Genomic DNA, 18,087 nt, shown 5'->3' with positions numbered 1-18,087 from the left:
TGACATTTGCATTGAGCACGTGGAAGATTTTTTGAATAACCTTTGTATCCCCTTTACATTACAATGGTTTCTGCAGGAAGACATGAAACTTGGAAAAGCAATTGAAGGAAGTTTCAGAGTTCCAGTATATATGCTGATGACACTAGTATTTCAGTTCAAGTAGAAATCTGGCTTGATCCAGTTAAAAAGAATTGGAATCATACAAGGACAAAATAAAAAACAATTGAGAAACGATCTTTTTCCACTACTTAACCAACATGACTTGATCCAAATAAGTTGAACCCAGAAATGGAGGAAGAATCTGAAATACAGTTCTTGGAACATAATTCTGACTTTTTTCCCTCTTTTCTAGCAAGTAAAATTGAAGATCCAGATTTCTACCCAAAACATCTTTTTACAAATGAGTTTGTGTCACAGTTTGTTTAATCAAAATGGTGGAAGTAAAATCATGTTAACAGGAGAGTTAAACTTAATTCTTTCAGATTTTAAAAGATCTGCACTCTTCTCCAGTCAATATAGCATCAATTGAGTGTGTGTTTAGTGAAAGGCAAAAAGTTGGTAAAAGTGTGTCATTATCTAAGGAAAAATACAAGGGAGTAGTAGGCCTATCTAGTTAGTAGACTAGGGTATCAATTACAATGTTCTTATTTTTACTTACAGAATTTCAAACTTTTCCTTTTAGACCATGTATGCCTTTAGATTGAATAGGCTTATGAATTCAGTCACATAGTCCATGATTTTGTATTTCATAATCAGGGCCGGCTCCAGGGTTTTTGCAGCCCCAAGCAGCAAAAAAAAAAAAAAAAAAGCAAAAAAAACCCCGCCACCATCGTGATCTACCACTCTACTGTCGCTGCTTCAGTCCTTGGCGGCAATTCGGTGGCTGGTCCTTCGCTCCGAGAGGGAGTGAGGGACGCACTGCCAAATTGCCGCCGAAGACCCGGACGTGCCACCCCTCTCCGTTGGCCGCCCCAAGCAGCTGCTTGCTGGGCTGGTGCCTGGAGCCTGTCCTGTTCATAATACATTCATGTTTTTATTTAATTTTTACCTTAAAAAGTCCCACCTTTTCTTTTTTTTTCTCTCTCTCTCTCATGTCATTATTATTACTAGTAACCTTGGGTTTCCCAAAAAGCATTGGGAGAGACTTCTTGGTCAGAAATGTACATCTTAGTCACAAAACAGAATATGTGTTTTCTCTGGAGGCAGGGATTTTAGTTGTCAGAAAAACATATGTCAGTGTGATGAAGTCCTGTATATGTGATGAAGTAGCATCATAAATTTGAGTACATCACCTAGAGCATCAATTTATGATCTCACAGGGAATGCACAAGGTCAGACAATAAATTTAAAAAAATATTACTATGCAAAACCCATTTACAAGTGGTTTAAAATAATTTTTTTAAAAGGTCTACACTTAATTAATGAACTGTGGGGAATTTTTTTTCTACAGAAAAGAGGTCTTTAATTCCTTCCTATCCCAGTTCAGGAGGATATTTGGTAAGTGACAGGATAGACCGCTTTTACGCTGGAAGAACAAACTTTAGTAGCAAAGAGTAAATGCTATACTTGTGTTAAAGTCGCTTGAAAAAGGCCATGTTTTCAACTTAGTACAAAAAAACCCAGAGAAATGTACATATTTCTTTATATTCACATTTATTTATTTTCTCTCTTCCAAAGGTTTTTTCTTCAGTCCAACTCTGTTAGCTTTGTGTGGAAAATTGACCGTCAGTGCTGCCTTCAACATAGTGTATATTTATACTTCTGAACTCTACCCAACAGTAGTGAGGTAATTGAAAATTTAGATCTGAATCATTTTTGGCATAGGAAATATAACTTCTGGCTAATTAGTTGTTTAAATTTGTATTACTGCATTAATTGTTAACCTTGGTTCAAATGAAAACATTTAGATTCATAGACTTTAAGGCCAGACAGGACCATCATGATCATCTAGTCCAATAATTCTCAAACTGTGGGTCTGGACCCCAAAGTGAGTTGAGACCCCATTTTAATGGAGTCACTAGGGCTGGCTTAGACTTGCTGGGGCCTGGGGCAGAAGCTGAACCCCACTGCCTGGGGCTGAAGCCCTTGGGCTTCATCTTTGCCCCCCGTTCTGCCTGGGGCAGTGAGGTTTGGGGTGGCTTTGGCCCCCACACCTGGGATAGTGGGTCTGAGGCAGGCTCAGGCTTCACTCCCCCATCCTGGGGTTGTGTAGTAATTTTTGTTGTCAGAAGGGGGTCGCGGTGCAATGAAGTTTGAGAACCCCTTCTCTAGTCTGACCTCCTGCAAATTACAGGCCACAGAATCTCACCCCACCCACTCCTGTAATAGACCCATAATCTCTGGCTGAGTTACTGAAGTCCTCAAATCATGATTTAAAAACTTCAGTTACAGAGAACCCACCATTAAGATGAGTTTAAACCTGCAAGTGACCCATGCTCTGTGCTGCAGCCGAAGGCAAAAAAAACAGGGTGTCTGCCAATCTACCCTGGTGGTAAATTTTTTCCTGACTTCAAATATAGTGATTAGTTAGACCATGAGCATGTGGGCAAGACCCAGCAGCCAGATAGTTGGGAGAGAATTCTCTGTAGTAACATAGAACCCTCTCCAAGTAGGGTCTCATTACTGGCTGTTGGAGATATTTTCTACTAGTAGTCACAGATCAGCTACATGCTACTGTAGCAGTTTCACCGTACTATACCCTCCATAAACTTATCAAGCTCATTCTTGAAGCCAGTTAGATTTTTTGCTTCAACTACTCCCCTTGGAAGGCTCTTCTAGAATTTCACTCCTCTGATGGAAGTCTAATTTCAAGCCTAAACTAACTGATGGTCAGTTTATATCCATTTGTTCTTGTGTCAGCATTGGCACTGAACTTAAATAACTCCTCCCCCTCCCTGGTATTGCTCTGTCTGATGTATTTATAGAGAACAATCATATCTCCCCTCAGTCTTCTTTAGTTAGGCTAAAGAGTCTGAAACAGTTGATAAAGCATGTATGTAAATGTAAACAATTTTCACACAAAAGGAGTTGACTAGTGGCTGGGTTATTATAATTTCTGTTTGTTAATTTTTTAGTAAAATAATATGATTTCATACTTATCAAAGTGACTGATAGTAAAATTTATTACTTGAATATACTTTTTATGTCAGACACATGTTCTACACCATTTGATGGGTTGAGGACTTCATTCCCCATAGCTTTTGAACTGCCAACTTTCACAAAAACTAAATCCACTTTAAAAATGTGAAAAACAAAAATCCTTCCCTAATTAAATATAACTAACCCTAGGTATATTTTTCTTATTTCCATCACTAATTTTACTAGTGTAATTCTTATTCATAAAAACAAATGTCTACTCCATGACTTCTCCTTTGTCTTGCTCTTATACAAAATACCATAATTAACATGATGGAAGAACATTTTAACTTAATTCTTCAATATGGCACATGCAATAAAAAGCTGAGTTCTTATAACACTGCTGTATAATTAAAGTCCCCTATGTAGTAATTATGTGATGTCTTTTGAAAAACAGTTACTCGTTTATACCTTCATGTTATTTAATTAAATATTTTTAACAAATAATTTATATACATTGTTTAACAGATGTATAATATGCAAACAAGTGATCTGAAATACCCACCATATATTATATAATTCACAATAGGTTGACAAAAGCTATCACACCTGTTATCAGGAGTAAGTTAACAGCCAAGTTACAGAAGTGAAGTATACAATACCCTTCCTGTTCTCCCCCTCTGCTGCCAAAATATTATCATTTATATGGGAGTAGTGCCCCAAAAATGCTGGTCAGAATTTGGGCCCTGTTGTGCTTGCTGCTGTGTAAACAAACACAAAGGAAGATATGATTCCTTCTCCAGAAAGCTTACAGTCAGAAAGGACAATAGAACAATAAGTAAGGAGAAAAGAGGTGAGGGCAACCATATATAGGCAGGGTCATCAGAAATATGGTAGGTACACTGCTTGTTAGTTCCTTTTCTTTTTCCTTTTATTCATTTTTCTTTACTAGAGGGTAGGGAGAAATAGCAGTAGTAGATGAGTAAATAGTAAGAAAGGGGGTTGGGATGCAGAGTGAAATGGGGAAGGAAGGAGCAGCAGACAAGGAGAGTGAGGATGTTAGTGGAAGGAATGTGAGCGAGAGGGGTTGGAAGAGGTTGGACCAAACACCAGACAATAATGTTCAGAGTTCAAATAGTAAAAATCAGTTTGACGACTTCATTAGCTGTAGAGGTCAGGAGAGCGTGGATAGTTAAAACCCCATTGGCTGAGCCTCTGCCTGCTGTGCTGTCATTGCTGTTCCAAGCTATTTGGCTATGGAATTCCCTGGAGCTCATTAGAGCTGGCTGCACACCCAAGAGATGCTGTTCTGGTTTGAAATACACAAATCTAGAGTTCTAGGGGACAGCCAATGGGAGCAAATTCCATAGCCTGAGGCCCTCCATTAAGGAAGATCCACTGATGCTTCTGGAGAGTTATAAACTAGGAACTGCAGTAGGAGCATAGTTGAGGGTGGTCATAGGAGAGTCAGAGCTTTTACAAATGTTGACCAACACCTTGAACTGCACTTAGCACTAAAGGTTCATAGTAATTCTAAGCTTATAAGATATCACAACTGAAGGAGATCTGCACACTCTGACTCTTCAGGATTTTGCAATTTCTGTCACAGACCATGGGAGGAGCTTTACATGAAACAAGTCTTTGTGTTTGAAAACCTGGGCCAAATTTTAGGTGTATAACTAACTCACCTAAAAACTAGTTGAATTTGGGTTTTGTTACAAAAATGTTGTGTATTTTTAATGTTTGCCTCCTCGTCCTGTACTTATCATTCTCCCTGAGTCTGAATTGTATTGAGCTAAGCCTGGAGTGATAAGTTATTTTAATTTCTTGGCTTTTGATTGTTTCACAGTGATCACATGGTTTAAACATTTTATTTCATAAGTCATATTGCTGCTATTGCCAGATATGCAACAGCTCATATCTACCGAGAATTATACCAATACTCGATTGTAATTGAAATAAGTCATTTGTGATGGGGGGGTGGTGTTAATCAGATACAGCACTGTCCCCTTGGAGAATCTGTACACTTATTTCTGGAACAAAAATAACCAAATGTTATGTTTGGAGAGGTGGAGAGCAGGGGTGGAGCGAGGAAGAGTACCATTTTTCTAAACTATTTTCATTCTTGAAATTTGATTATGTTTTATAAAACAGTACGTTATTGCATCGCAGGTCCCATACTAAAAATGTTTTCACTTACAGGTTAGTGATTATGTCTGTTTATATATTCTTGATATTTTAATCAGTTTCAAATATTTTCATTATTTTATACAAGAAAAATGTCACACTAGTACTTCAATTTTTGTGCCAGATGGTTAACTTGAAAACAAAACTTTAGCACCACCTCGTGGTATTATGAAGTTTTGCAGACATCTTCAGTATTCCTTTCCCCATTTTATATTGAAGTGTAACTATGCTGTATGTTGTTAAATTAAATATTTTGTTCAAAAGCAAAAATTTAAAAACATAGAGGAAACCAGAGATGTCATAGTATAATCCATTTCTTCAGTTTTATTACTAGTAAAATACATGCAGGTTTTAATTTCAGTTAACACCTATTTAGTGCCATAGACATTTAATATGCCTCCTAACATCCAGGAAGAAAAACACCCAACAACCAAAAAAACAGATGTGCATTGCCTGCTGGTCCAGAGACTAATCCTATAATAGAAACAATGGCAGAAAATGACTCAATCCAGGAATATAGTTTACTAGAACCAACACAAAGCTACAGTACCCACTAAGAACACTTATTTCTTCTTCAAATGATTGTTCATATCGATTCCACTGTTGGGTGCACAAGCACCCCAGGCACATGTGAGATGATTCTTTTGGCCAGCAGTGTCTGTTGCAGCCGCACCCCAACCCTAGATTTTTCTCCACCTCCCCACTCCCAGGTCATAACGTGTGGAGGCATGGCCAATTGTCACTTAGATCCTTCTTACCACCTATGAACCCTTGCAGTGTCCATGTGCTTCTCTGCGACTCTGTTACAGAAATGTAAAGGGCCCAGCTGACTTCAAGCCCCTTGAGTTTCTTCTTACCACCCGGACTTGCCTTTGCAATGGTTCTCAGTAGGCTCTTTCTAGATTTTATTGTAAATGGTTTTATAGTATTATTAAAGTTATTAGTTAATTATTAGTGTAGTTAGATTAAATGTTACCACACTTGATGATTTCATCCAATACCCGGTACAGAGGGATGCCTCAGTCACTGGACTTCAAGCCCTGTGTTTCCTGTAGTAAGCCACCGCCTGTGAGCATCCCACACCTAAGCTACTCGAAGTGTTTGGCATCGCTGCCAGATTTGCAGAGATTTTAAGCCTCACACAAAAAAGGGCCATGAAAACAGACTAAAGTTTTTACTTACGGAGGTGGGCTTGAGACCTCCATCAGAGCCAGGTCAGTTGGACTCGGAACTGAGTGCTTTGGCTTCAGTGAAGAATGCATCTCCTGCTTGCCTGAGTCCAGCCACTGCTCACCATCCCCATGGACTAAGAAGAGGCATAAGGCCTCCAAGTAGACCGCTGAGAGTAGATCTCTGGGACTGAAATCTGCTAGAAGTGCAGTTAAGAGTAGAGTGCTGCCAAAGTCCAAGCACATCTCTTCTCTGGCAATGCAGAAACAGGGACCATTGACTCCAGGACCGAGGCAGGTACTGTTGAGTTTGGAGCCTGAGGGAGCACCTTCCACATCTGCAGCACCGCACTGTACTGACACCGTCATGGTGCCAGTTACACTGGAGACATTTATTGCTGCCAGAGGTCTCTTGAGCTTTTCAATACTGATATTGCCAACGGTGCAGGAGTCTGTGCTCTCAGTACCGGCAAACCTGGGAGCTGCAACGATATTGCTGCAGGACTCTGTGCCAGGTCAGCCCTGACTGCCTCATATGGCTCATCCTTCAGTACCGTCAAAGGGGAAGCCTGCAACACTTGCTACATTGCTTCCTTTTCCAACTCAGCACCAGTCACTGGCATCGTCAGTCAATGGAAGGAGAGTTGTCCTGCTCTGAATCGGAGGTTGAATCCTACATTTCCCAACATCACAGCTGCTCTCACTACTCCCCACTGAGGCAATAGTTACCCTGCCAGGGATCCTTCAACTGGAGCACTATCGAGTGGGTGGCCAGGAGGTCACTGGGGTCCTAAACCTGTCCAGTGGCCTTTTTGGAATCTGTGGCATCCCCCTTCCTGGTTTCCAGACCATATTCAAGGCATTCATATTCAGTGGCCTCGGAGACACACACAGCACCTATTCAACAGAAAACACCAGTTCCTGAGCCTGGCAACAAACCCAGTATTGGGCACCAAGAGCTGGCTCAGGTGGACCACGTTGGACAAGTGATCGAGGAAGAGCAGTCCCAAACTGCACTGGGCTATTCTTCATCCTCTCCCAAGGAGGTAGTCTCCTCAGGAGTCATTTTGTGTCCCCCTGATGTTTTTAAAGAGGGTGACATTGAGCTTGGGCATCCAGGTGTAGTAAGTGAAAGAATCCTTATGCCCACAACATATTTTGGCCACAGAAGGTACTTCCAGAGTGGCCTTGCCTCTCAACAGGCAATTATGGACCCCATTAAGACGCTCTGGCAGACCTTCGTCTCTTTCCCCCACCTCAAAAGGGCCACGTCAAATGCCATGAGCCAGCACAGGGATTTGAGTCTCTCCTTTTCTCATCTCCCCCACCTCCAGGCTCACTGGTGGTATCAGTGGTCAATGAGAGGGAATGACAGGGGGGCATCAAAGCGTGACCCCCAAATCAAGATGCAAAAAATTAGATCTCTTTGGTAGGAAATTTTATTCTCCAGCAGGGTTGCAGTTTAGAATTGCCAACCAGCATGTTCTCTTGGGCTGATATGATTTTAATGTCTGTGACTCTATGCCCAAGTTTAGAGACCTCCTAGAAGAAGCTGGCAGGAGTTCTTCTCATTAGTGGACGAGGGTAAATCTGTGGTGAAAGAGCTTCATTGCAAGGTGCACTGCATGCAATGGATGTGACAACCAGGTCCCTGGCTTCTTCAGTGGCCATGTGCAGGAGCTCCTGGTTGCAGTCCCTAGGGCTTCCACAGGAGGTCCAACAAACTTTACAACACCAGCCCTTTGAAGGGGCCTTGCTCTTTTCAGAGCAAGCAGTCTCTAAGCTCTGTGGTTTGAAGGACTTGAGGGCAACCTTAAAGACGCTGTGATCATATACTCCAGCACCTTCCAGGAAGCACTTCTACCCACAACAGACCATAGACAGTGGGTATAACAGGCCAGCGCAGGCTAAGCCTTCCCTGGCACAGCTGTGTCTGTTGGATGCCAGTTGTGGGGAGATTACTGATGAACCCAGGAAGCTAAATAACACATACTGCCTCCTCAGCTGCCCTGGAAGCTGCATGGCGCATATAAAAAGCTCAGGTTCTTTAGAAGAGACATAAGTTTTTCCTGCTGCGTGGCTTGGGGTCTCAGAAGGGGAGGTGTGGTGTGGCTTGGGGGGGCTCCGGCTGTCCCTGGGCTCCTCCGGCCATGGAAAGGCAAGCGGGGTGCTCAGGGCTCCAGCCACTGGGGCACGCCTCATGGCTTCTCTGGGAGTGGGTGTGTTCGGGTCTCCAGCCACTGGGGTCGGGGAGCGGGGAGCCTCCCTGCCCATGCAGCAGACCCACCATTACTCTGGCCCTGCTCCTCATCAGGACCTGCAGAGAAAGAAGAGTGGGGATTATAGATGTAGACAATCTCCTCCTCCTATCTCTGCATCAGTGCCTGTCCATCCAGACACAGGGACTGGTATGCTTCCCTTGACTTAAGATACACTTACTTTCATGTGGCAATATTTTAAGGTTACAGAAGTTGCTCAGGTTCACAGTGAAACACTCACATTACCAATCCACTGTGCTGCCTTTTAACTTGTTAGCAGCTCCTCAAGTTTTCACAAAACGTGTCTTTGGTAGCGGCGTTCCTGAGGAGACTAGGGCATGTCTACACTAGAAACATAGGTCGACTTACAATCACTACAGTAATTACTACTGTGAGCTCCATGGCTGGAGTCTGGGTGGCTCCTGGGCTCCAGTGCAACTGCTGGGCTCTGAGCAGGGAGCTGAGAGCCTGTGGGCAGCCACCTGGCTGTGGCAGAGAGCTGGGAGCTGAGAGCTGGCGGGGGTGGTGGTTGGGGGGAGCTATCTGAGGTGATGCAAAGATCCTTCTGGCTCCAGTCATCAGGAATACCTACTGAGGTCCAAACCACCGTAGCAGGTCTTCTGTTTAAGGGCCACAATTTCTTCGTCAAAAACTGATAAAGCCCTTCATTCATTAAAGGACTTTATAGCTACTTTTGCATTTTCACTGGGCTTGTATACTCTGGCTTGCTTTCTCCTTGGACAGACCTAAAACTTCCTTCAGATAGTATGGGGGACAGGGACATCATTTTAATCCACAGAAGGCATCAGAGCCACTGAGGAAAAAAGAGGTTGCAACATAGATATCTCTTCCTCAGTTACGGCACACTTGACATCGTCCTCTGAACAGCAGTTTGTACACCACTGTTGAGAGCCTAGCAGAACTTTTTGAAGATCACTACCTTGCTACCCCCTCATCACTTTTGGCAACTGCCTTTTTTTTTTGACAGCTGGACTGGGAATACCGTGAGATTTGTTAGCAATCGGTACTATATATGTTCTAATATCTCTCTACCACCATGCACACCCACCTTCCCTGTCCCTTGCCAAGACCCTCTCTCATGAGATTCTGATTTTTATTCCTCATTATTTTCTCATTCAAAAGAAGAAAGAGGTTTGAAGTCCTACTCTGTACCTTCGATGTCTCAACATCCAGCTCACAGAATGTATCTCAGATTCCCGGTGGGAACGTTTCAATACTAGTGCAGGGTCCTGTCCTCTGGTCTTTCTATAGCACTGAGGGTGTTCATCAAGTGCTTGCCAGAGATAGCCATGCATTTAGAGGCAAGTGATCCACGTCTACCCATAGTCTGTTCGTGAGCTGATCTGAGGAAGATGACCACAGCAGGTTATTGTAAGATGGCAGCCTTCCTCACCAGCCTCTCTGTGCAGCTCCAGTCACCTTCTCTGCTCTGTCTGACATAGTCTTGCAGAGTACCGGTCATTCTACATCTAAACCCATCATAATTATGTCTGACAGCCTAGATGTGACTGGCCTATATCCACTGAAACAACTTATTGAGCTAAAGTAAAGAACATTCTGCTCCCAAGCAGGAAAATCTTATCTGGACTCACTTAGAAAGCTGAAGTGGAAAAGGTTTTTCTATTTGGACATCTCAGGACCAGCTGGTTCCCTTCTCAACACTGTTTTGGACTATTTACTAGCTCTAAAACAATCTTTGCATTAATTCCACAAGGGTCCATAAAACAGCAGTATTTGTATATCACCCTCTTCTCCAGTGTTGTCCTCACTGTATTTTCTCACCCTCCAATGGCTAGATTCCTAAAAGGCTTTTATTAATGGTTTTCCTCTAGTTCAGTAGTCTCCTTCCTTTTGGGACCTCAGTATAGTATTATTGAGGTTGATGGGTCCTCTACTTTGAGTCCTTGGCAACCTGTTCACTATATCACCTGTCAGTGAAAACTGACTTTTTTGGAGCAATTCCATCAGCTTGAAGGGTATGGGAGATTCAGGCCCTTATGTCAGCTCCTCCCTATACATGATTTTCTAAGGGCAGGCTTGCTCTCAGGCCTCTTGTCCAAAGTTGTTTAAAGTTCATATGAACCAGTTTATTCATCTCCCAGTTTTCTTCCCAAAGCCTCACTCAACCCTGGGGAAACTAACCTACATACACTAGTTGTAGTAAGGGTATTGGTACTACCTTAACAGGACAAAATCATTCAGGAACACCCCTGTACTGTTTGTAGTGTTTGCTGATAAGAAATCATTTTCCGTTGATCTTTTACTCTTCATAAACATATAAGTCAGTGATTCTTCATAACCTAATAAAATATAGGGTATAGAGTTTTCAGAAAATGAGTACTCTGGTTATTCAGAATATGTTTTAGCACCTTACCCTTTAAGAATACATACTGTGAACAGAGTGTTTGTAGTGAGATCTCAGCCTCATCAATAGTAATGTACTGTAGACTCTCAGATGGGTGGAATAAATCATTAGAATTTATTGTTAAGATATAAATATTTACTCCAGGGTTGTATGTGAACCTCCTAGAATATTGAACACCAATTTATTTGAATATTTAGGCAGTGGAGCAATCTCTGTTAATTCCAGTTAATCTATTGGCTGCGGTGTTGTAGCTATTTTGGTCCCAGGTTATTAGAGAGACAAGGTAGGGGAGTTAATATCTTTTATTGAACCAACATCTTTTGGTAAAAAAGATAAGCTTTCAAGCTTACACAGAGCTTTCTCCAGACCTGAAGAAGAGCTCTGTGTAAGCTTGAAAGCTTGTCTATTTCACTAATAGAAGTTAAGTTAATGTATTAACATTTTTTTAAATCCTTTGGAAGGATTGTCTTTCACCTTAATGCAACCACATAGACAACTGTATATTATCAATACTTATTTCTTGTTTGTATATGAAACTCAAGCATTTGCAAATCATCAATTTTAAGAATGTGGGGAGTAGATTTCCTTTTGGCTTGATGAATTTTTCTATTCACTGAACTGAAATGTTAAATGTTCTTCTGGTTTTCATTTACCTGCCACTAAATTCTACCTATATGATAGATAAATTGGATATAATAAGCTTACCACCACTTTTGAGTGTGAGAAGCTGTATATGGTGCTTCCCCAATCCTAATGTATAAACGGTATAGTAGAACCAAAACAATAAACTTGGCAGGTGAATTTTAGATGACCTCTAATTAGAACAACATTTAGGACCTGATTCTGATTTCACATTGGTTTTACACAAGTGTAATTCTGTTGACTACAGTGTAGTTACTCTGGAATTACACTGATCTCAGAATCAGGCCCTTAGACTGTCTGAGATTGCATCTGAAGACTTGTTTTCACAATGGTCTATAAGGTGTCATAAAATGTCTATGTCAACAATGGAGGAGCAGGGTTTGTATTTCAAAACACACTTGCCTTTTTTATCCATGGTTTGCTTTGTCATGGGCTTTCTATACTTTGCTTATTAACCATAATCCTATCTATTTATTCAGACTTTTGGGGAAGTACTGGATTGCATCAGAGGATGGGGTTTTTGGCATGGATATCCTTGGGAGATAGATGGAATATTTTCTTCATTGGCTGGTTATAGTAATTTTTACTGTTACACAGGTTGAATTACCTGCTGGACTTCTATTAATTACATTAATAGACTGATTCTCCCCCCCCACACATACACACAAAAAAACCCAACCAACCAAACACATTGTCAGGCTCTCCCGAGTCATGGATTGACATTTTAAAAAAGTATTTGTATAAATTTCAATTGAAAAAGAACAATAAAGCTTAGATGATACACCTCTACCCTAATATAACGTTGCCCTTAGGAGCCAAAAAATATTACTGCGTTATAGGTGAAACCGCGTTATATTGAACTTGCTTTGATCTGCCGGAGCGCGCAGCCCTGCCCCCCTGAAGCGCTATTTTACTGCGTTATATCCGAATTCGTGTTTTATCGGGTCACGTTATATCGGGGTAGAGGTGTACCTGAGAATAGAATTGCTTGTTAAGGGCTCGTTCTAATCATATCGCATTTTGAAATTACACATCCTTTTTTCCCCCCCTTTGGAACAGAAATGCTGGCTTGGGTGTCTGTTCAATGACTTGCAGATTTGGTGGTGTTTTGGCTCCATTTGTGCCATCCATGGTAAGTTAACTTTTTATTTTATTTTTATGTTAATTACTGATATTTTTTCCCCGCAAGACTTCTAGTTTATTGGAATAATCTCAGAATTGCTTTCATGATTCTGAACATGGCAGGTAGATCTTTTTCAAGGGATACTTTTATATACCTCTGCAAAATGTATATTTAAGCTCTATTTAATGATATTGATATAGTCAAATTCCAGACTTAACTAATGAGAGAGGGTGTTTTGGTTGTTGAGTGTTTTGGGGTTTTTTTGTATTTACAAAATAGAATAACTTTTTATAAAACTTCATTCCTTTGAGAAAGAAGCAAATTAACATTTTATCTTTTACATTAAGTGAGTTACCTAGTATTTATCTGCTGCTGCTGTCTTTGTAAACAAATTTTGTATTGATACCTAGTTAGTACCTGAATGCTCTTTGGCTTGCAAACATTCATAATGGAGATTTTGATGTGAATAATTACTTGTATAGTGAGATTTTGATCAATTCTTTTCATAATGTATGTCTAAATAATTACCATTGTTGTTAATAGATATTACATACATGAATGCTGTGAAGAACAGACCTTTTGATATAACTTGTTTTTGTGTATAATTAATTGAAATATATATATGAAACATGAACAAATAATGCTGCAATATTTTTAGAAATATCCTGGGGCATGAATTAATTTTGGGTTTTTATCACTGATTTTTAATTTCAGAAAACTCTTAACCCATCTGTACCATTCATGGTGTTTGGAATCAGTGGAGTATCAGCAGGATTCTTGACTCTTCTTCTTCCGGAAACTCTTAATAAGCCAATTGCAGAGAGCATTGAAGACCTTCAGGGTCCTGTATACCAAATGCTTAAAAACAAAAAGGCAGAGTAAAAAAACTTTTTTTTTTAATCTAGTTTTTTATTAAAGCAGTTTCCATACATCTTACGCAAGTCACACTGTAGCACACATTTCTTAGTTATTCAACTTGGATGTTAATCTTAAATTTCTGTTTTTTCTTTATTCATAACATCCTTGCTCTGTATTTGTTAAATAGAGTTTTACAATTGTTTGTATGTCAAAGAACAAAGCTTTAAAATAAATTTTCTTGCACTCATTTTCACCTGTGCATATGATACAACACACAAGCCACAGTGCATTTTTGTTATTGTTGAACATAATTTTAAAAAGCAACCTGAAATAGTCACAGGTGATATGTAGATAACTTAACTTGTACTTCTGCAATAAGGCAATTAAGTCACTCTTATGTATTGCATTGTACCCTTTCTATTTATGTCAAGTCCCTTACTAGAATATAACATTTAAAAAAAACAGTGTATGATATTTGAGGAGAGTGTTTAATCTCTTATTTATTTCTCCTCCATTGTTAGAAGCATTTGGAACACTTTCCTCTAGTAGATGAATGCCTAATAAAACTTTTGAAACTGAAAAGTAACTTAGTTTTGTCTGATTAATGGTCAACAATGGTAGTTTCAAAAATACAACCAGAACAATTTGAAAAGATATACTGTGGCTTTAGTTTTTAGCTGAAATCTATTACTACAATTAACAGTACAGTGACTTCATGCAAATTGCTGGAATTTGCATAAAGTCTCTTCAAAGGATGCAGCAAGCATCAGTCTATCACTGTTATACTGTAGAAACTACAGTTTTTTCCCCCTCCAATCCTGTATGATGACACAAACTTTACTGTGAAGAATCAAAACTTAATTATCTCATGATATAGAATGTGTAACACATTCAAAGATTTTGCATATGTCGTCTTACTCAGATGAATATGAATGGTAGGATTTCTAATGACAACAACAAAGGTTATCCTATGAAGTCAACACAGGTAGCTTGGAAACAAAAGAATATTAAGTGTTCTTAACACACTAACAAATTAATGAATGTTGTTAGTTATGTTAATTATTGTACTAAAGAATTAATGGGTTTTAAGAAATTAAAAGTCCATATATACTTAATGTAGTTTAACATTTGGTAGTACTGAATTCAGTTGAAATGAAAAGAAATTGAAACACAGTCTCTTATACTCATATTTGTGCAGTTTGTTTTTTTAATTTCACTTCATTTTTGAATTTTGATCAACTGAATGTATGCTGATTTCCCCCTTTGACATTAATCTGTGAACATCAGCAAAAATAAGATACTTAAAATTGTTTTAATAATTTATATTTCATCTGTTTAACAGGTAAACCAATTAGAAGAAGACACTTAAAACTTCAAAAAACATCTTTCTGGTGAAAAATCAAGCATCTTTTGGTAAAGTGCTTTCATAGTGAAGGTGTGGAGCTACTGAGAAACCAGAATGGAAATGTCGAGGGGCGTAAAGTATAATGCCACTTCCAGTATGTTGTACAGTTTATTTTTATGTGAAGCGCAACTGAGAAAATGGAAAAAGTTTGCCAAAATTTGTGAAAAGAGAGATGGCAAATCCTTGCATTAATTTAATGACTTAATTAACGACACTCTGGACACAGAAGACACAGTTTTTAATAAAAAAAATGTAATATTCCATTATTTTATTTTGTAAGATGTAACTGCTAGCTGTGAATTGAAATATAATGATGAAATTGAGGTAGTATGTAATAAGTGTTTTTTAAAAGATATTTTCTGATTGGAAGGTTGCAGGGCAGCCTAGTTTATTCAGGTATTTTGTACTTGTTAGAAATAATTATATCCTGTGCATGCTAATGTACTCAACAGATTTTTTTTCTTTTTTCATTTGCTTTAAACTACTGCATACCTCATAATACAAAAAGACCAAAGATTTGTATAGATTATTGCCTTAACAGTAACATTAATAATGTGAGAAACTCAATCAAATTGATCAGGAATTTTCAAAGGGAAGTAAATTAACCTTAATGCCGGATATAGTAGGTTTTTTTTAATAAGACCCAAGTTGAACAACAGAGAAATTTAACATGAAAAATTGCAACATTGGAAAGAATAATATGAGGTCTTTGCAGACAAGAGGTACATTTAAAAGAGGGAGTAAATTAGTACTGAACATTTAGTGAAATATTAATTCAAAAGATGCAATTAACCAGTAGCTAAGTGCTAGCTATAATTACAGAACTAGAAGAAAATTATCAAAAATGTATCAAATATGATATATAATCAAAAATGTTATATTCAATTAGAATTGGAAATATCTGCAATAGAAACATAATTTCAGTAGATTTCACTTACTAATTGATATTTATTTTTGAGTGGGGATATCATAGTTGTTATGATTGGTTTGCCAAAACAGTATTGTAATTAAATTTAAAGAATTATAAATATAAAATTAGTGTCTCTTTTACATGTAAATTTGTCATACTCTTATAAGGATATTTCCTATCATATGGACTTTAGTCCTTTTATTAAATGCATCTGGTAGGAAAAGCTTAAGGAAAAGCCATTGCATTTTGACAACATTTTCGTATTTAAACTGAGTCTGCAAGTTATAACACATGGGTAGACTGCTCAGCCCCTCTGGAACCCCAGTGAAGTCTGCAGGGGCACAACAGTCCATCTGTATGTTATAAATGGCGTGATTGAATCCTTAAATTGCATAAAATTATTTAAAATCACAAAATACGGTTTGCAGAGAAAGTTATGATTTTAGATTGCATAAAACGTCTATATATGTGCATTTAAGTCCTGTGCCAAAGTTCAAAGTAACACAAAACACACAATTCTTATTTTCTTATATATATTTAGTTGCCTTATATTCCATTTTTATGGGCTTTAGAACTCAGTTGGTGAAAGTGTTCCTGAATACCTTCTGGCAGTCTTTTACCCTCCTTTAATGTTCATAATCACAACAACTGAGGATACCTCTTCAAAGGATAATTACATCATCAAGGAAATGGTAAAGAGGAGCTCATGTTTCTATCAATTTAGAACTTTTTATTATGAAAAGCTCTGATTCTTATTTTTTTGGTAATAAAAATTGAATCTTAAAACATATCGTTTTTCTTAGAATCAGAAGTAACACATTGAGATAGGCTCTCCAAAAATATATCATTGTATGGTGAATGACTCATGTCCCCCTTCGGCCAGATGTTTAATGTATCAGCCTCAATAATGAATTTTCCACATCCTTTTATTCCAGTTCTTGTAGAAAACAGATAATAAAAATAAATTGTATTTAAAATGTGCTTATATCTCCCAATTTTTTTAAATTTTGGAAGGTATCCTGCTCAGCATTTACTAAGATTTTTGAAAATGTGACAGTTTGTGAAAGTCTTTTCCTGGGGAATTCTGTTCCAAAAAAAAAAAAGAAAAATTCTGTGAACAATATTTTAAAATTCTGCAAAATTCTGCTTATTTTATCATCAAAATTAACACAATGTAATCCTGACATTTTCAATTATTTTGGTAATTTATTTGAAAATACCTCTCAGCAAGTATCTCTGTAATAATACAGACCACAAAAAAGATTCAGGAAATATTTTTTGACGAACAGATTCCTTATTAGGCATATTAATATAGAAACTTAATATTTAAGTTATTTAAACTACAATACAGAAATGTATTTCCCACACCCCTTAGAAGGAGTGCAAAGGACTTTGGGAACTCAGGGGTAATGAAGGAGCTGGAGGACAGGGAAGTAATTGCTGGGAAGGAGCCTGGGAGTGAACCTGGAGGGTTGTTGAATGTGGGTGGGAGAAGTATGGAACAGGTTTTTTTGGTGGGGGGAGGGAGTTTTAGGGTGTTGAGGAGCCTCCCTCAAGCAGACCCTGGCTGACCCCTAGCCTCTCCCATTCAGTCAGGCATATCTGCCCTAGTCCCCATGTATCTCTGTATCCCCACTCCTCATTCAGTCAGGTATAGCTTCCCCTGTTCCAATGCATCCCTGCACTCCTACACAGTCACTCTCACTCCCCACCCATCCCTATGTGTCCCTGCACCCCCACTTCCATTCAGCTCTGGCTCAATATTGTCACCCCACTAGCTCCTGTGCTCCTGCCCCAGTTGGTCTCCCCCACACCAACCCTTCTGAATCCCAGTCAGTGTGGCCCCCCAGCCATCCCTTATGCACCATTCTGAATGTCCCCTCCATATCCCGTGCATCCTCATCTGGCCTTGTGGGCAGGGCACGGTGAGGAAAGCAGGCTTTGCCCCCTTGGTCTTGGTGGTTGATTGCTCTGGCCCATGAGCCAGCTCCCCTCTCTTCTGGTGCCACTTTAGCTCCTGGTGGCCAAAAGGTGTAATTGCAGTGTGACCCCACTCATGGCTTCCATTCACCTG

General features: G+C 39.2%; 1 protein-coding gene across 8 annotated transcripts in view; it reads left to right on the top strand.

Moving 5' to 3' along the window:
• Positions 1-16,960, top strand: part of LOC120369369 (solute carrier family 22 member 15-like) — a 51,053-nt gene extending 34,093 nt beyond the window's left edge. For 4 of the 8 annotated variants that reach the window (XM_039482612.1, XM_039482617.1, XM_039482616.1 and 1 more), the window contains exons 9-13: positions 1,678-1,786; positions 12,777-12,849; positions 13,555-13,713; positions 14,621-14,683; positions 16,586-16,960. In XM_039482612.1, coding sequence (XP_039338546.1) covers positions 1,678-1,786; positions 12,777-12,849; positions 13,555-13,713; positions 14,621-14,683; positions 16,586-16,762 — 581 coding nt within the window. In that variant the 3' untranslated portion in view covers positions 16,763-16,960. Of the gene's footprint in view, positions 1-1,677; positions 1,787-12,776; positions 12,850-13,554; positions 13,719-14,620; positions 14,684-15,040 lie in introns of those variants that run through there. The other 4 variants (XM_039482611.1, XM_039482613.1, XM_039482614.1 and 1 more) reach the window with 4 other exon arrangements.
• The last annotated feature ends 1,127 nt before the right edge of the window (positions 16,961-18,087 follow it).

This window comes from Mauremys reevesii, linkage group 7 (genome assembly GCF_016161935.1).
Source record: "Mauremys reevesii isolate NIE-2019 linkage group 7, ASM1616193v1, whole genome shotgun sequence".
In the NCBI taxonomy this organism is placed as follows: Eukaryota; Metazoa; Chordata; order Testudines; family Geoemydidae; genus Mauremys; species Mauremys reevesii.
Note: the sequence above shows the minus strand (reverse complement) of the source record. Positions and strands in the feature narration are given on the sequence as shown.